General features: G+C 56.6%; 1 protein-coding gene across 1 annotated transcript in view; it reads left to right on the top strand.

Moving 5' to 3' along the window:
• The first annotated feature begins 1,205 nt into the window (after positions 1-1,205).
• The window catches only part of LNX1 (ligand of numb-protein X 1), a 38,198-nt gene continuing 20,026 nt past the window's right edge, over positions 1,206-19,377 (top strand). Inside the window, exons 1-3 of the mRNA XM_039913746.1 lie at positions 1,206-1,420; positions 4,283-4,422; positions 15,748-16,217. Coding sequence (XP_039769680.1) covers positions 15,835-16,217 — 383 coding nt within the window. The 5' untranslated portion in view covers positions 1,206-1,420; positions 4,283-4,422; positions 15,748-15,834. The remainder of the gene's footprint in view (positions 1,421-4,282; positions 4,423-15,747; positions 16,218-19,377) is intronic.

Below are 19,377 nucleotides of genomic sequence, written 5' to 3' on the forward strand. Positions count from 1 at the left end.
CCCCACTCTCCCTCCCACTGCCTCCTACCGCCTCCCCCCGCCCCTTTCTCGCCCCCGGAACCGGGATCAATTCTAAGCCCAGCCACGCCACTTGACTTCTGTGTGACTTTGGCCAAGTCACTTCAGTTCTCTGCGCTGCAGTTACCTCTTCTGTAAAATGGGCAATTAGGCTGTGAGTCACATGGGGGACAGAGACTGTGTCCAACCCGATTATTTATGTTAACGTCTCTCTCCCCTCTAGACTCTAAGCTTGCCGTGGGCAGGGAATGTGTCAGCTTATTGTTATATCGCAGTCTCTCAAGCGCCTAGTACAGCACTCTGCACACGGTAAGTGCTCGACAAATACGATAGAATGGATGAATGAATCTATCCCAGAGCTTAGCATAGTGCTGGACGCATAGTAAGCACTTAACAAATACTATTATTATTAGCTTGTAACTTCCCCAGCCCTTAGTACGGTGCCTGCCACAGAGTAAGTGCTTAACGAAGACCTTTTTTTTAAAAAAAAAAGGAGGCGGCAGCAGCAGGAGCAGTGGTATTTATTAAGGTAAAATCAGGGCCGGGCGGATGGGCCAATGCCCTGTGCTAACAGAGACCATTGGCATGTTGCTAAGTTGGCAAACCCTTTCTGTGGCCCCCGCTCCTCAGGGAGTAGTGGGAGAGTCACCCTGGAGGGAAGGATTTCACATCATCGTCAAAGACCCTGAACCCCAGTTCCTTCACGTGAAAGCTGACCCCTCTCGTGCTCAGCTCAGGGGGAGAGAACTGTGCTGGGTCTCCAGGAGATACTCTGGGTCCATTGACCAACCAAGGAGGGAGGAGGCTTAGCTATTTTGCAACGACGAGCAAGTTTGTCTCCACAGGCAGCTCGGACCAACCTCTTCCAAGGTCCCGTCCGGACGGGTCTGGGGAGGGTTGTCCGGCTCTGATATTCTCCACCCCAGACTCCATCCGCCCCGGGAAATCCATCTCCTTTCTTCTCTGGGCCTCGCCCGGCCCTGGAAGGCGTGCCCGAATGAGACCCCCCGGCTCTTCCTCTGGACCTGCGCTCTCCATTTTGGCCTGAGGTCCAAAGCTTTCACACACTTCTGACCCCTGGCAGCGTTTGTGAAGGCGGCCCCACTGGCACGGCTCGCCCCCGACACCCCGGCCTTCTACCCCAGCAACCCCTTCTAAGCGGATGGTCCCTTCCCCACCTAGAAAACCCAGCTTTGCTGCCGCCACGGATGTCCCTGATGCCGGCCGAGCTTTCCCTCCACGAGCCCTGCTGAGAACTTCCCCAGGACCCCTGGTGAAAAGCGGCTGTGAACTCTGACCTGTGGGACGCTGTCTCCAAAAGTTGGCCGGGCTCGGCCTGGAAGGAGAGAGGAAGCCTGTGAGTCTGGGGCGATTACCACACCCCGCCGACCCTCTGGCGCCGGTTAGCATTTCTCCTGTTCCTCCGAGGGCTGGCGGGGTGGGGGGATGCTGGGAGCTGGAGCCGGGACGGGACAGGCCGCGGACAGGGGAGGCCGAGAACTGGAACCAGGTCAGGTCTAGGATCGGAGGATGCTGAGAACTGGAGCCAGGGCGGGACAGACCGGGGACAGGGGAGGCTGGGATCTGGAGCCAGGACAGGCCTCGGACTGAGGGATGCTGAGAGCCGGAGCTAGGACGGGCTTCAGACCGTCCGGCCCTGCTTGGGGAGGGCCTCCGAAATGGCGGCGTGGGGCCAAGGGAGGTCAGCGCCAATTCCGCGGCCCCTCCCTGTCCATCGTCCTCCCCTTCAGGGTCAGGCGGCTCATTTTCTGGAGGAATTGGCCCGAATTGTGTTTGCTCGGGGAGCTGGGGAGCTGCTTTGATTCCATGAATATCAGGCTGCCGGCAGCGGAGAAGCTGCACTCAGCTTGGGGAGGTCACTGCTTCACGCTCCAGGGCTCTGCTCTGACGCTTCGTTCCCCTGGATGAACGTGGCTCTTGGGACAGGTCAGATGAACTCTGGGGTAGAGACAGGGTCATCAGGTTGTCCCACGTGAGGCTCACAGTCCTCACCTCCCCTTGCCAGATGAAGGAACTGAGGCAAAGAGAAGTGAAGTGACTTGCCCAAAGTCACACAGCTGATAAGTGGCAGAGCCGGGATTAGAATCCACGACCTCTGACTCCCAAGCCCGGGCACTTTCCACTAAGCCTCGCTGCTCTAAAAAGCTTGTTAAAGCTTTTTTGTTAAAGCTGCTTTTTAAAGCACTTACTATGTGCAAAGCACTGTTCTAAACACGGGAGGAGATACAAGGTGATCGGGTTGTCCCACGTGGGGCTCACAGTCTTCATCCCCATTTTACAGATGAGGGAGCTGAGGCCCAGAGAAGTGATGTGAGTTGCCCAAAGTCACACAGCTGGGGGCGGAACTGGGATTAGAACCCACGACCTCCGAGTCCCAAACCCGAGCTCTTGCCACTGAGCCACGCTGCTTCTCTAAGCGCTTGGAAAGTACAATTCGGCAACAGAGAGACACGATCCCTACCCCAACAACGGGCTCACAGTCTAGAAGAGGGAGACAGACAATAAAACAAAACAAGTAGACAGGCGTCGATAGCATCAAAATTGATAAATAGAACCGTAGATAAATGCACACCATTAATCAAATAAATATATACGAATATATACAAGTGCTGTGGGGAGAGGAAGGGGGTAGAGCACAGGGAGGGAGTCGGGGCGATGGGGAGGGGAGGAGGAGCAGGAGGAAAGGGAGGCTCAATCTGGGAAGGCCTCCTGGAGGCGGTGAGCTCTCAACAGGGATTTGAAGAGGGGAAGAGATTTAGTTTGGCGGATCCAGGCCATTCCCCTGCCCCCAAGGATGACGAGGTGACGGCTCGTCCCCGCCCTTCCAACCCGTCACCCCTTTTAGACCCCGTGGCCCGTGTCCGTTCTGGGGCTTGGCCCGGAGATGGATCCGGGAGATAAGACGGGGCCGTAAAACTGTCAGGCATTTGAAAAGGATCGCCAGCGATGAGGCATTGCTTGTTTACATTTCAGGCCCGCAGCTCCTAAAGGGTTAAACAAACACTGAGGCGTCTCTAACATCTCCGGCCACCACAGTGCAGACCAGTAAAATCCTGGTGGCTTATTCTCGTTTCCCCCCTGGGAGAAGCCAAGGCACCGGGCCCTCCTCCCCCGAGGGCCCGGAGCGGGCTAGAAATAGAAATAATGATTCCTGACGCCCCCACAACTGGCACTATGGACTACATTACTGTCATTATTAATCTCATTCTAATCTGAATCATCTAAATGACTCTAATTGCGGGGCTATAAAGCCTGGTAGCTGCACCGTGACCCGGGTCTAGCCAGTGTGGTAACAACAACCCAGGAATGCCTGAAATGTTTGAAAACTCTGCTTCAGTTTAGCCAACGTCTGTAGTGCTCTGAACACGGCAGGTGCTCAGGGAAGATTCGCAGTGGATTGGGAGAGATGGAGAGGTGATCGAAAAGAAGCCAGTTGGGTATTTTCATTACTTCGGTTTCTGATAGGAGGATTCCTCAAACTGTTGCCATTAAAGGTGGAAATTTGAGGATTAATTGCCAACAAGTAATAATAATGAGTGGTATTTGTTTAGCCCGTACTTTGCGCCGAGCGCCAGATAATCAGGTCTTACATGGGGTTCCCACTTTAAGTAGGAGGAAGAACGTCTTTGATAATAATGATGATTGTGATATTTGTTAAGTGCTTAACTATATACAGGCAAATCAGGTTGGACACAGTCCCGTCTGGGGTTCACAGTCTCGATCCCCGTCTTACAGATGAGGTAACAGAAGCACAGAGAAGTGAAGTGACTTGCCCGAGACCACACAGCACACACGCGGTAGAGCTGGGATTAGAACACGGGGTCCTCTGACTCCCAGGCCCGAGCTCTCACCGCCAGGCCGCCCAGCTTCGCTAACCAACCCACCCTCTCTCGACCCCACCGCTTTCATGAGCCTCACCCCTGCCTGGGTGGGTGTTTAAACTTCTTCTGGCAGTTCCGCAGTAGGCGCTCAGAGAGGGGGAAAAAAATGCACTAGAAAAATGAAGGCGGTAAAGGGGGTCATGCAGGAAGAAAATAAAAGTCCATTAACCCTGGCAATCGGTCTGTCTAATTTGCAGGCACTCGGCTTACCTGCCGGCCTAGGTGGTGACGGGCAGGTGCAGGGCGGGACTCGTTGAATGTTTCGATCGCTAAGGTCTGAGCAATGAAGATTGGCTTCCCGGGCCGTTGTGATGTCACACGTTTCCTGCTCCCAACCGCCAATACAATTCTCCTGCCTACAGACACCTGCGGACCGAGGGCTGACCGGCCGGGCACGTCAGTGGACGGAGGAAGGAGAGGGAGGGCCGGCCCATCGATTTGCATATATAAGCGATGAGGTTCGCCACCGTCCGCTCCAGTGTGGCCTGGGACACCTGAGGAGGTGAGTCGGAACTCGGTTTATTCTTTCCTCCCGGTGCCAGAGCCCGCTCGCCGGACCGGGCGAGGGAAGCCGACCCCGGGGCTGAGTCAGGGAGGGCCACTTGGAAGAGGCAGCTGGGGAGGGCTGGTTCTTGGGAGTGGTGCCGGCTACAAGGAAGTTTGACCGTGCCCCTGCCAGCCTGTTTTGGGCAATCATTAATCCGGCTCTCCTTTCCGAGGGCAGCCGGCCGTCCGGTCTTAGCAGATTCTCCTCTCCTTGCCAGCTGGGACTGGCTTTCAGGCAGGGGCTGTGAGCTGATTTGGCATGCCCAGGTTTCTGCTATCGCTGAGCTGATGGCCTCTGCGGAAAGCGGGCCCGTTCCCCCTCTGCCGATCGTTCTGAGGTGCCCCGTGCCGCCTCCTCAGAGCCCCTCCAGTCCTTCTGGCGTTCCCAGCGTGGCCGTCGGGGGGGTCCGGAGCTGGCCGTAGCCTGGCGTGCCGCTCTCGGTGCTCGGTTGGAATTCTCGAACCTCTGGGAGGGTGTCCTCCTCGCCCCGGGCCAGGGGGCCGACTCTAAATCACCTGCACGGAACCCTGTTCCGTGGCTTGTCAGGAGCAGATCAGCGGCTTAGCTTGTCGTTCCGCTGCCGGCCGACTTGGTGTAGGTAACTGTACCTCCGGGGTCCATTTCCACTTCCTTTATCCGGTTTGCGCAGCAGTAGTGGGCCGGCCTCAGGCCCAAACCCAAGGTGACCGGGTCCCGCTGGCCGACTGCCAGCTCTAGGAGCCCCAGGCCCTGGGGACGGGGCAGCCGAAAACTTTGGGAAGGTTGCCCCAGTCAGGATCTGCGTCCTACGGCTCTCTCCCCTGCTGCTTTGCTGAGATTTGACCCTGGAAGCCACTTGTTGCAGTTTTGCTATTGTTTTCATCCCTGCTGAAGCAAACGAGCAGACACTGGAGCAGTCTACTAGTCACCCCAAATCAGCCCCAACTGTGTCACCCATCACTCTCCCAGGCCCCTAGATGCTCTGCTCACTTCTGGTCCTTTTCTGGAGTGGGAGGAACGGGCCCAAGGGCTCAGACTGGGTCGTCAGAAGGGGAAACGAAAAAAAAAAAGCCTTCTGGGTCACCTGTAGCGCTCCCTAAAACCGAGAATCTGGAATCACGCTTATCCCACGGGGCCTCTCGACCTCTGTATTTCCGTGGCTGACCAGCGGGACCGTCCGGGCCGGAGGGCGGCTCCCTGCGGCCGGGCCCCGCTGCCGGGTAGAGATGGGTCAGAGAGGCCAGAATGGGAGAGGACATTTGGGGAATGGAGGTGGAAACAGGCTAACAATCGTTACTGCTTTTATAACTGCAAGTCATTAGCGTTGGGCTCGGGGTGTCTGTCTCTGTCTCTGAAGCAGGTCATGCCTATCGGGGCTGGTCTGGATGTGGGGAGCTTCGGGGGGAGGTGCGAGTGACCTTTTGCAAAAATCACTGGCTCCTCCACGCCAGATCAGTGTGGGGATAGATCTCTCTGGAGAATAAGAGTTGTTATCATGGTTCTTATTAAGCACTGATTATGTGCTAATCACTGAAGTGGGTATGTGATAGCCCATGCCCAACAGAGTTGGAAGACATGTTCCCTGCTCACAGTGAGCTTTCGGTCTAGAGGGAATCTGTATTCAGTCGGTGGTATTTATTGAGTGCAGGTGCAGGAAACTGTACTAAGCACCTGGGAGAGTACAGTCTAGCAGACACTATTCCCTGCCCTCAAGGAATTTACAGCCTAGTGGAGGAGACAGACACTAAAATAAATGAAACTAAATATAGATCCAAAAATTATTAAAATAAATAAATAAAAATAAAGGCTAATAATGATGGGATTTGTTAAGTGCTTACTGTGTGCCAGGCACTGTACTAAGCACTGGGGTGGATACAAGCAAATCGGGTTGGACCCAGTCCCGTGTCCCACGTGGGTCTCACAGTTTAAGAAGGAGGGAGAACAGGAATTGAATCTCCATTTTACAGATGAAGAAACTGAGGCACAGAGAAGTCACATGATTTGCCCAAGTTCACAGAGCAGGCCAAGTGCTAGATTGCAATCATTTAGACTGTAACCTCTAGACTTTAAGTTCACTGTGGGCAGGGAATGTTTCTATTATATGGTTATACTGCACTCTCCCAAGCACTTAGTTCAGTGCTCTGCACACAGTAAGCGCTCAAGAAATATGATTAATAGGTTGATAAAGTGGTGGAGCCAGCATTAGAACCCAGGTCCTCCGACTCTCAGGCCTGTGCTCTTGCCACCAGGCCTTGTTGCTAAGCGCAGGGGTAGATTAAAATGAAGTTGGACACAGTCCCTGTGCTACACAGGACTCACAGTCTAAATCCCCATTTTACAGATGAGGGAACTGAGGCACAGAGAAGTTAAGTGACTTCCCTAAGGTCACACAGCAGACAAGTGGAGTAGCAGCGATTAGAACCCAGGTCCTTCTGACTCCCAAGCCGGGCTCTGTCCGTTAGGCCTCGCCGCTTCTCCGGACGTGCTGTCTGGGGTGGAGTGGGAGAGGAGTGAAGTTAGGTAGGAGCGGGAGAGCTGATTGAGGACACTCGGTGATGGTCGGGAGTTTTGGTTTGATGCAGAAATGGGTGGGCGGGCCACGAGAGGATTTTAAAGGGTGGGGAGATGTGCAAAGAATCGTAATTTAGACAAGTGATCCAGGCGGCAGAGTGAAATTCGGACAGGAGAGGGGTGAGGCCGGAGGCGAGGGGGTCGGTGAAGAGGCCGATGTAGTAGTCGAGATAGGATACGACCAGCGTGGTGGCAATTTTGAATGGAGAGAAAGGGGTGGAAGAAGTAGCGTGGCTTAGTGGATAGAGCAAGGGGAGGGAGTCAGAAGGTCATGGGTTCTAATCCTAGCTCCTCCACATGTCTGCCGTGTGACCTTGAGTGGGTGCCTTCACTTCTCTGGGCCCCAGTTACCTCATCTGTAAAATGGGGATTAAGAGTTTGAGCCCCATGTGGGACAGGGACTGTGTCCAACCTGATTACCTTGTATCTACCCCGCTGCTTACAACGGTGCTGGGCACACAGTGAGCACTTAAACAGCATAAAAAAAAATTCTGGAGGTAGATGAAGATAGAGCCCACAAAGAGGAGTCAAGATAATGTCAAAGTTTTGGGCTTGGGACATGGAGGACGGTGGTGGTGTCAACACCGATAAGAAAGTCTGGGGGAGGAGAGGGCTTGGGACGGAAGATGGAGAGTTCAGTTTGGGGCACGTGGAGCTTGAGGTGTCGTCAAAAACAAGTAGAGGTGTCCTAGACTCAGGAGGATAGACGAGGTGGAAGGCGAAGATGGCATCGGCTGGTTTACCTAAGAGAGAAGGAAGGGCAGGTGTCTCCTTCCCATTTTACAGATGGGCATATTGAGTCCTGCGGGGGATGTGCCTTGCCCAAAGTCACACAGCAGGCGAGCCCATATTTCTATCCAGTTCTCTTTTTGCTGTCTGATTTCGAGAGGTCGTCTTTGCTCCGGGAGGTGGGCGACGGCATCCCGGGTTGGGTGTGAACCCCGTCCTTGTCTGTCAGGGTGGGTCCCCGGAGGATGGTCTAGACCGCTGGTTGTCTTGGCTCCTGCCCCGTGGGCACCACTCTGCGGAGCACCACCTGCCCGTGGGCAGATACTGGCAGAGCGGGCAGAGGCAGGGCCGGCGGAGGGCGCAGGGCGCCGAGGGCGGAGGAGGCATGGGGGATGGAAGGGTCCGGCCAGACCGGGCTAGGCCGCCGGGCGCGCCGAGCGGAAAAGGCAGGGCTCTGGCCGAGCGGCTATGGGAGCCGGGGCCAGGCCACGAGGGAGGCCGGGAGGCTGCGGGGCCCGACCGTGGGCCTGGGAAGCCGGGAATGGCGATGCCAACCGGTGGGAGAGGAAGCTGGACAGAAATCCCTCAAGTTGGCCTGGCCTGCCGAGGTGTGGCCTGGAGGAGTCTGGGGGGAGATATGGGAGCGGGAAACCCGGGGCTGAGGCAGCAGAGGGGAAGGGACCAGAGGAAGGGGTGGGAAGGAGGGAAATGAGGGGGAGAAGCCGTCGGGAGACGGGCACACGCCCGTTTCTTCGAACGTGCCTCCCGTCCGTGCTCATTCCAGAGCAGGTCCCCGTGCCGGCTCGTGACGGGCACGCGCTGCGGCTGGGCGGTTGCAGCCCGGGGGCGGCGCCCGTCTGTGGGATGCCGTCGTCCTGTTTGTCAGAGGCTGTCGAAGAATTTTCTTTAATGGCTTCATGGGATCCCGAGTGGCAGGATGGGGTGGGGCGGGCGCTTCATTGCTGCCTGGGTTCCCTGGGCTGCCTCACTGCCGCGCTCCGCCTCGATGACGGCCCAGGCACGGGGCCCTCGGGGGACGACGGCCTCCCCCACCCGAACACTCAGGAACCCTGAGTCATCCAGCACCTTACTACAATGGCATGTTGTTACACACACACACGCATACACACCATACCACACATCCCCCTCCTCACCCCCCAGCAGCATCTGATTTGCACCGTGGGTCTCCGGCTCAGTCTGTGGATCCGTCTCTGGGTATCTGTGGATTTCTGTCTCTCGGTGTGGGGTTCTCTGCCTATCTCTGTCTCTCGTTCTCCGTCTGTCTCTGTCTCTCTTCCTCTTCGTCCAGGTCCCGGTTTTCTCGTGCTCCCCGGCGGTCTCTCAGACGGGCTCAGGACATTTCTGGCCGGGGCCGGGCCTAAGCTGGGATTTGGCTTTGGGCACAGAGGGAGGGGATCGAGCCCCCTTGGCTGGGCCCTGCCGGAGCTGTGCGTAGTGGGCCTGTGGGCAGCGAGGGCGAGGGGCTGGGGAGCACAGCGTGGGCAGGGAGGTGGCCCGGAGCTCCTGGATTCCCTGTGGTGGACAGAAAGGGACATGACTCATTGGATTCCTCCGCCCTGGGCCCCAACACTGAGCTCTCCCACGAAGGACAGCAGCTCCACCCCAGCCGGGATGCCACAAGGGCACCTCGAACCTGGCTCGGGAGGAGAGGAGTGGGCAGTGCCAGCTGGAATAGGCGAAATCACCCCCTGGGGCATCCCTGCCTCTGCCCGTCCTCCCTGTCCCCTTCCCTCCTCTCCTCTCTGATTCAGGCGAGCCAGGTTCTAGTCCCGGTTCCCCCACTTGCCTGCTCTGTGCTCCTGGGTAAGTCACCTCCTCCCTCTGTGTGTCAGTCTCATCTGTAAAATGGGGATGCAACTCCTGTTCTCCCTCCCCCTTAGATTGTGAGCCCCACGTGGGGCGGGGACTGTGTCCGATCTGTTTACATTATGTTTCCCCCAATGCGTAGAACAGCGTTTGGCACTGATTAAGAACTTATCAAATATTGGCCCCGGGTTGATTCCGTGTTCTTTCTGTGTCTTTTTTTTTTTTTATGGTGCTTACGATGTACCAGGCCCTGTACTAAGTGCTGGTGTAGATACAAGTCAGTCGGGTTGGACACAGTCCCTGTCCCACGTGGGGCTCACGGTCTGAATCCCCATTTTACAGGTGAGGGAACTGAGGCACAGAGAAGTGAAATGACTTGCCCAGGGTCACCCAGCAGACCAGTGGTGGAGCCGGTATTCGGAACCCAGGTCCCTCTTGCTCCATCCACTAAGCCGTGCTACTTCCCGCGTTCTAAGTGGGGAGGGGCCGGGAAATTCCCGGAGAAATTCTTGAGCCAGATGGAGCTCATCCGTCAAACCGTCCGTGTCCCAATGGCCCTGCTGAGCGCCGGCTGAATGCAGATCCCTGTCCTGGGCGCTTGGGAGAGGACGGCAGAAGTAAGACCCATGTCCCCTGCCCTCGAGAAGCTCACAGTCCAGAGCACCCTCACACCGTGTACCCGATGTGATGTCCTTGGACTCACTGATGACTACTTGCCTGGAATTCACGAGGGTCAACAGGGTCCACTCTGATTCATTCACTGTACTAAGCACTTGGGAGAGTACAATACGACTCCCGAATCGAACTTGAGCTGGGGGCAAAAGGGGGATCAGTCAGGGGCCCTTGAGAAGCACCCCTCCTGCCAGGGCAGGGGAAGGCCCCGACACTCCAGCCCAGGCTCGTCTCTCTCCCCGGGCCCCTCTCCCTGCCGTCGTCCCCTTCCCCCAGTGTCACGGAGGGGGACCGGTGCCAAAACCGTCCTCTGTGAACGCACCCGGCGAGTACGCTAGCCGCCACGCAGGCCCCGCTCTTCGCCAAAAGGGCCTCCGCGGCCCAGCCACAGAGGGCCATTGTGTCAAGCGCTCAGACAGACTGGGCTCTTTTGATGTCCCGTCCCCGTCCGCCACGCTCGGTGTTCCTGGCCGCTGGGGAGGGTTCTGTGTCTCCCGGAATAATCAATCCAGCCACAGCACATCTCACAAACAACAAACAGCTCCTTTATTTAGAAGATCCACCCAGGTCCAAGCAGGCCTCTGTTCTCCAGTCCTCAGCGCCTCTGCCCTAGGTCTGGTTTTCTGCAGAACTTCCTGTTGCTGGATGATTTTCTTCTCTTCAAGGTGCACTGACCGACCTAGTGCTGTGGTTGGGGGACAGGCCGGAGGGACCCTTATTTAATAATAATAATAATAATAATCATAGTAATTGTTAAGCGCTTACTACGTGTCAAGCACTGTTCTAATCGCTGGGGTGGATACAAGGTAATCAGGTTATCCCACGTGGGGCTCACGTCTTAATCCCCATCTTACAGATGAGGTGACCGAGTCACGGAGAAGCGAAGTGACGTACCCAAGGTCACGCAGCAGACAAGTGGCAGAGCCGGGATTAGAACCCACGTCCTCCGACTCCCAAGCCCGTGTTCTTGCCACTAGGCCTGCCGCTTCTCATATTTCTCACTGCTGATGTGACGCGGGGAGGACCGGGCCTCCCTCTGGCTGATCGGCCGTCCCAGTTCTCCCTCCTCCCATGCCATCGGCCTCACCGGTGGGATTCACCAGCCCGGCTCAAGCCCAAGGGGTCCCTCCCCCCGGCTTTTAGAAGCCCACCCTGTTGCGCACGGGGCGACCGCACCATCCAAGAGAAAACGGCAAATAATTTACCCGGCGACGGTTTCAGTCTCCCACTGGTAAGAGGGAGCAGTTTCGAGTTCAACCATCGCAGCTGCTCGGTTCTGGGGGTGAACCAAAGCCGATTCGGTAGGAGTAGTGGGGATGGTGTATACTGAGCGCCCGCCAAGCGGGGCACAATGTACTAAGCACTTGGGAAAGAATTGAGCAGAAGCAAAAGACTAATTCTTAGCCTCTCCGGAGCTACCTCGGTCTGGGGCTTTTTTTGATGAAAGCGAATTGGTCTGGTGGTGTTCTCCCCTCGGTGTACTCGCAGGAAATGTTGCGAGTCAGAATCTCCGGTGCCCATTCCTTCCTTTGAGAGAGTTCCTCTCAGGTTGCCTCAAAGGAGTTTTGTTGCGGAGTGGGAGGGGGCGGCGGTCATTTGGAAACGAAGGAGCTTTTTCAGGATTCCCAGTGACTTGTCTGATGAGAGCCTCCTCCCCGTTCAGCATTCTCCACATTGCTTTTCCGGGTTTCCTGTCCATTTCAACCCCATTTTAATAGCGTTTACATTTTTCAAGCGCCGTCTGTTTTTTGGTTTTTTTTCTTGGTAAAAAAAAACACGCTTTGAAGTTTCCACTTCAGTTTATTTTCTCTTCCCCCCTCTCCTCTATCTCTTCCTCGTAATCAAAATAATGAAGATGGTGTTTATTAAGCCCTTGCTGTGTGCCAAGCACTGTGTTAAGTGCTGGGGGTAAATACAAGATATTTAGGTCTAACGCAGTTCCTGGCCCACCCGGGACTCCAATCCGAGAGGGAGGGAAGGCAGGGATCTTAGCCCCATTTGGTAGAGGAAGAAACTGAGGCCTAGAGACGTTAAATGACCTGACCGAGGTCACCCGTCAGACCAGAGGCAGAACTGGGATCAGAGCTCGGTTCCTCTGCCTCCCAGACCTCTGCTCCCTTCACTAGATCACACTTCCCCTGCCTCTCATTTTCCCTCTCTTCCCTCCATCCCCGGTCTTCATGGCCACTGATCGCAGCTTTCTCTAATGGCCAGAAATAGTTTCACATTCGTTAGTCAATCGTATTTATTGAGCGCTGACTATAACGACAACAGTAGTATTTGCCGCCTTTTGCCGACAACTGCGAGCCTGCAGCCCGTGGCGCCGAGCAATTGGGAATGTCACCCGTGGTTGTCCAGAGGGACCACGCCCCATGTACCCTGGTGGGCGAAGCCGGCCACCCGGAAGCGCCTCTTCTGCGATTCCCGTAGTTCCCGCATCATTTTAACCTCCTCGCCGGTCGTGGTGGTGGCCCAGGACTTCCAGGCCGAGAGCAACTGGGACGAGCCTTCATCGTGTCGTAATTAGCCTCCTCTTAGCTTGTCATGGTGTCGGGGCGACTTGGCTAAAACCCCGTTGACAGTCTGCATTTCCGTAGAGCACGAGGATGGGATCGTCTAGAACGGCACCGGAGGGTTCGCGGTGGTCGGCGAGAGGCGGCCCGGCCCGGGATTTCAGAGGCTCCTCCCGCCGAGCTCCGGCCCCGTGTGGGTTGGAATTCGGACTGCAACAGGCCGAGCCCCTCCAGGTCACGACGGGCGTATGGTTCATTTTGTGCTCTTTCCTGTGGGCGGACTTCCAGATCCAGGGATCAGAGGGTGAGGGGGAGCAGGAGTGGGGGGCCTTTCTGCTCAGGCTCCCTTCCCTGGGCCCCAGCCCTAGCAATCTGGGAGAGATCCACTACCGCGAGGAGCTGGGGGCTTTAGTTAGGTGGTTTTTCCTCTTCGGAGCTGGCCAAGTGTGAACTTCCTGTCCTCCCTACGAGGGGAAGAAGGGATGATTGGCTAGTGCCGAGAGCCCAGACCCTCCTCCCCACACCATCCGGGCTCTGGTTTCTCTGCCACCTCCGCCCCCCCCCACTTTTTATATATACAATAATATATATGATTATATATGATTATATATAAATATATATTTATATATTAATCTATGTTTATATGGAACTTGTTTATATTATTATTAATAATTGTTAAGCACTTACTCTATGTTAAACACTATTCTAAGCACCGGGGTAGATGCAAGTTAGGTTGGACAGAGTCCCTGTCCCGCATGGGGCTCACAGTCTAAGTAGGAGGGAGAAAAGGAGAACTGAGGCACAGAAGTGAAGTGACTTGACTAAGGTCACACAGCAAGCATTTGGCAGGGGTAGAATTAGAACCCAGGTCCCCTGACTCCCAAGCCCGGCCTCCTTCCATTAGGCCATGCCGCGTCTCTGGGCTGGAAGTTGGGGGTCCGCCTAACCTTCGCCCTCAAAGCACTTATGTTGTTTTCCTTATGGTTCGGCTCCGGGGCAGAGGGTCAGTACACGGGCGTGCCGAGTGCTGTACTAAGCACTGGGGAGAGCGTGATGGCAGCCAAGTGGGCACTTACTGCCCTCCAGAGTCTTCCAGTCCACGAGAAGGCACAGATGTGTGAGGCTCAAGGCAGAACCCAGGTTGCCTGCTCAGTAAAATGGATTATTTTTTTTGTCTCCGAGCAGCTTGTAGAAAGAAAGTATGCAAGGAAGAAAGTAAATTTCGCCGGGGGCCACCCTTAGGGTCTTGAGCTAATAGAATGGATGCTCCCACAGTAGGTTTTGAGGCCTGTAGTGGTGGAAAATGCACTGGCCCGTTTATCTTGATGCAAGGAGAGTCTGGGAGGCAGGAGCAGGGAAGAGCAGCTGGAAAGGAAAAACCCCAGGAGCAAAGCTGCTCTGCTCAGTTTAACCCCTCCCTCCCTGGAGCCTGCCTCCTCCGGCCCGCAGCGGGGCTTGGTGCATCCTGACTTCCACAGGCTCCAGACTGTCTCTTGCCCCTCGGTTTGGGATCGTCCTTCCCCGGTGGGTGCGGGAGGGGGGGTTTGCACCAGGCAGGCCATTAGGGGTGTGACCGGGGGGGAGCGGGGCTCCGGAGGGCAGTGGTCGTTGAGGTAGGTCAGAGCCGCCTGGCCAGTGGGGAGCTTGGTTAGGGGTTTTTAATATGCACAGTGCTAAGATGTAACTATAATCTCCTGGCCGGGGGGTCTGGAGACTAGGCTTTTCTGACAGCTCAGCAATCTGCTATCAAGGACTCAGAGCACATCCAGCACCCATAGCTGGAGCTGCCACAAAGCACACCCGGAGAGGCCCCCCACCGCTCCTTCCCCCTTTCTCCTCCTCCTCCTTCCCTTTTCTGCTCCTCCTCTCTCCCTTCCCTCTTTCTTCACCCCCCTTCTCCTCCACCCCCATGCTTTCCCACTCCTTTTTCTTTCCTCTCCCTCTCCTTCTCCTCACTCCTCATCTCTCCCTTACTCTCTCTCTCTCTCTCTCCCTCCTTTCCTCTCCCTCTCTCCTACTTTCCCGCCTTCTGCTCCTCCTCCACCTCCTCCAACCCCCCTTTTAGGACTCCAAAGAATAGATTCACTTCCCGATGCCACTCAGTCCTTATCCTTCCGCTGCTGATACTGTCCATGAGGAATGAGGGGGCCGGAGGCGGTGGGATCGGAGTCAAGTGGTGACATCTTGGCTGACTTCATTAACTGTCTCTTGGAGAAGCTAGCATTTTGCTTTCGACCATCTGCCAAGTACCCGTCTCTCATAAGCATCTTGGTGTCAAGACTGGACACAGAAAACTTCTGTCGGTCACCCCTGCCTCTCTCCTCCCACGACTCGCCACCCCCATCCATCCCACCGCCGCCCACCTTCGGTGGAATTTGAACATCCGGAAGATGTCGTTTCTAGCCGTGGTGACCCCGCCTTCGCAGAGCTGAATATCTAAGAAAGAGGGTTAAGAAACACAGAGGGAGGTGTGAAAGGGTCAACTGGGCCTTGTCCATCCTGCTCCGATTGGCATTCTTGGCCTACAAATCAGTAGCCACAGAGGGTTTGAGGCTGGGGGCCCCGTCTTCTGTGGCCCCTGGGGGCTCCCCAGAGATCTCGTCATGGTCTCCCCCTCCTACATGTCCAGGTCAGGCAGCAGACATGATTATCACCATTTTATTGATGGGGAAACAGGGCTCAGGGAGTCACAGCAGAAGCAGGATTGGAACCCAGCACTCACTGTGTGGGCAGTGCCTTTTCCTGCAGCTGAAGAGACCGGTGCCTGGCGTCATCCTCGGCCCCCCAGCCCCCGCCCCCCATGTCCCGGCTGCTTATGTCAGTCAGTGGAACGTATTGAGTGCTTACCACGTGCAGAGCGCTGAACTAAGCACTTGGGAGAGTCTAACCCATTGGGCCCGGTAAGACACGATCCCTGCCCCCAAGGAGCTTGCGATCACGTGGGTGGAGTTCACCCGGAGCCGCTCAGAGATTTCTCTCTCTCTGCTAGGCTTGGCGCCAGCTCCCAGGATACAACAATTGCCCCGCCGGATGTAGGCTCCCTGTGGTCCTCACCCGTCCCGCCCCCTCCCCGAGCATGAGCGGCCCGGAGGAGTCCGGCCCGGAGCCGGAGCCCCTGTGCGTCGTCTGCGGCCAGAGCCACCCCCCAGAGGAGAACCACTTCTACAGCTACACGGAGGAGGTGGACGACGACCTCATCTGCCACGTGTGCCTGCAGGCTCTGCTGGACCCCCTGGACACTCCCTGCGGCCACACCTACTGCGCCCTCTGCCTCACCAACTTCCTGCTGGAGAGGGACTTCTGCCCCGTGGACCGCAAGCCGCTGGTGCTGCAGAGCTGCAGGAGGGCCAGCGTCCTGGTACACAAGCTCCTGGACAAGCTGCTGGTCACCTGCCCATTCACGGAGCACTGCTCCCAGGTGCTGCAGCGCTGCCAGCTGCAGCGTCACTTCCAGACCAGGTAGGCCAGCCTGCGGGGCCCGCCGAAAAGTCCCCTCCCATCTTCGGGGCCGCCCGGAGGGCTTCCGGACCCGGGTCCCATTCAGGCCCTCGGTGGTGGGTGGCGGGGACGGCCACCCTGTCCCCTGGTGGTTCCGATCCAGGGCCGGATGCCTTCGTGTCTGGTTTTTCAGTTCTGGCGGGTTGCCCCTTTTTGCCATGAACCGGTTAGGGTGCCCGAGCTTGCCCGGGGCTGGGAGGGAAGCGTCGGCTCTGGAGTGAGGGGCTGAATGTCGTGCTCAGCGCCACCAGAGAAAAACTGTGGGTCGGGCACATCGGGGACCCCCACACAACAACACGATGACCAGCCTGGTGGCCGTGGCCCCCCCGGAGACACTCCGGTCACGGCCCTGTAGCCTACCCGGTGTGGGCCCTCGACTCAGGAGTGGAAATCCTGGGGAGGGAGGGGCTCCGGCGAGCAGCGGGAGGCACGGGACTGCGTGTGCCGAGAGGGGTTGCGTTGGCCTCGTGCTTTGGACATGTGGGCCCGGGCCGCTGTCGTGAACCTTGGGGAGGCCCAGGGCTGGGGCTTGGCCATTCTGAGGCCGATGTTTAGTCATTCATCCATTCGCTCAGTCGTATTTATTGAGCGCTTATTGTGGGCAAAGCACTGTACTAAGCGCTTGGAAAGTACAATTCAGCAATGTTTATCCCCGGAACGAGCAGGACTTGGGGAGTGCCGGGTTGCTCGGTGACCGGGAGGTCGTGTCCCATGGGGCCGCAGGGGGTCCTGGTCTGTTGGGAGCCATTGGGCGTCCCCGGGGCATCAGCGTCACGAGAGCCGAGTGCACCAAATTGCGTCCGACCCGTCGCCGGGGCAGGGGCGGGTGGGAGCTTGGGACTTCTCCCGCTGCCTCTTCTTCCGCCCCCCTACCCGCCGGGCGCTGAGTCTCAGAGCTGCCCGTCACGAGATGCTGGGGGCCGAGGAGGGGGCTCCGTCTGGATGCTCAGGGATGGAGGGTTGGGGTCTCTGTCTGGGGGACTGAGAGAGGATTCTGGAAGCCCAGGGTTGAGGAGGGTCACTGTTCAGGGATGGCGGGGAGGGGGACCGTGGCTCTGTTTGGGAGCTCAAGGCTGAGGAGGGACAGGGGCAGGGCCGACGGGTGAGGGGGGTCGATAGGGACAGTTGAGGGAAATCGGGGGGACAGGCTGGTTTTGGGGCCGAGAGGGTGGGTCAATGTGAAACTCAGCCAGCCGGGCTGGACGATGCCAGGCGGCAAGGGTGGAGGACCCGAGAGCGAAGGAATCGGGGAAAACTTTTAATCCTCCAAGTTTTCAGCACCGCTTTCTTAAAACAAAGGTGATTGGCTTTAAAATACCATCCTGTGGTGGCAGTAGCAGTGACATTTAGTGAGCCCCTACGGGTGCTCATCTGTAAAATGGGGATTAAGACTGTACGTCCCATATGGGACGTGGACTGTGTCCGGCCTCATTCCCTTGTATCTACCCTAGTACTTGAAATACCGCACGTAGTGAACACTTAGCAAATACCTTAAAAAAATGAAAGAGCCTGGTCCTGGGAGTCAGGGGGCCTGGGTTCTAATCCTAGCTCCTTAGCTTCCCTGCTTTGGGACCTTGGACAAGTCGCTTAACTTCTCTAGGCCTCAGTTCCCTCGTCTGTAAAATGGGGATTCTCTCCCCCTTACTTCGACTGCCCGTTCTCCCTCCTACTTAGACTGGGAGCCCCGTTTTGGACAAGGAACTGTGTCCAACCTGATTATCTTGAACCCAGGGCTCAGCACAGTGAATGCTTGGTACCTACTAAGTGCTTCACGAGCATTATTATTGAGGTCACAAGTCGGGCCGTCCCCCCAACCCCCAAGCCTCGGCTCCCCCTAACTTCAAAGCCTCTCTGAGATCTCATCCCCTCCAGGAAGCCTTTTCCATCTCCCCATCCTAGCTCGTTGTGGGCGGGGATTGTGTCCGTTTATTGTTATATTTACTCTCCCAAGTGCTTAGTACAGTGCTCTGCACACAGTAAGCATTCAGTAAATACAACTGAACGAATACATCCCTCACAGTGGCCACTTCAACACTCTCCTGACACTTGAGCATTGGATAGTCACCCCTCCCTCCCCTCCTGTCCCCTCCCCCTAGTGCTTATGTACATATCATTACAATTAATTGCTTCTCCCAACCAGTAATTGATTTTAGCACCTGGCTCCCCTGTTCCCGTTAGCCTGGAGGCTCCTTGAGGGCCAAGATCACTTCTACTAATTCTCTTCCATGCTCCCAGGAGCTTAGTACAGTGCTCTGCACACAGTAAGCACTCAGTAAATACTATCGATTGCCTGACGGATGATTCCTTGGCCAAGATAGGGAGCCTGAGTCGGGACTCCCCCTCTCTCCTGAAAACAAAAAGTGCCAGGCTGCCTCCCGCAGCTCTCCATGCCGGCTTTCCACCCCCTTCTTCATCCTGGCTCTCCACCCCGGGTCTCGACCTCTGCTTTTCATCCCAGCTCCACCCTGCCAGCGGCCCACCCTGTCCACTCTGCCTCCCTCCATGACTTTCCAACCTGGACCCTGCCCCCGCACCCCCCCGAGCTCCTCCCCCCAAGTTCTTTCCTTGGTTGCCTCCATAGCCCTCCCTCTCCCCGGCTCTTCCCCTTCCCCCAGATTGTGAGAGCAGCAGATTGACACCGCCCCCCCCCCCAAAGCTGTGGCGGGTAGCAGATGAGGGCCCCCCTAGGGTGTGAGATAAGCGTGAGCACAATCAGTCTGGACACCAAATTTTGCTCCCCAAGAACAGCTGCAATGCCTCAAGACTTTAGCTCGGTTTCTCATGCCTGGACAAATACAAACACACACACACACACACACACACACTTCTCCCCCCCACCCCCAAGAGAAACCATAACACAAATACCCTCATATGTATCCTCACACACTCACACCTCCTACCTCCTGCCCAAACGGGACTCAAACACAGGGACACACACTTGGACACACAAAAGTACACACAGGGCCACATGCCAACAGGAACACCCTCAAACTCAGGGATCCAGATACACCCACAGACAGCACAGAGGGACTTAAACAGATGCACACAACCCCCTGCCTATGCCCAGGTCCGGGGAGGCGGTTCCAGAGACAGGAAGCCCATCCTGGGAGACCCCTGGAAT

Source organism: Ornithorhynchus anatinus, chromosome 12, assembly GCF_004115215.2.
Source record: "Ornithorhynchus anatinus isolate Pmale09 chromosome 12, mOrnAna1.pri.v4, whole genome shotgun sequence".
Taxonomy (NCBI): Eukaryota; Metazoa; Chordata; class Mammalia; order Monotremata; family Ornithorhynchidae; genus Ornithorhynchus; species Ornithorhynchus anatinus.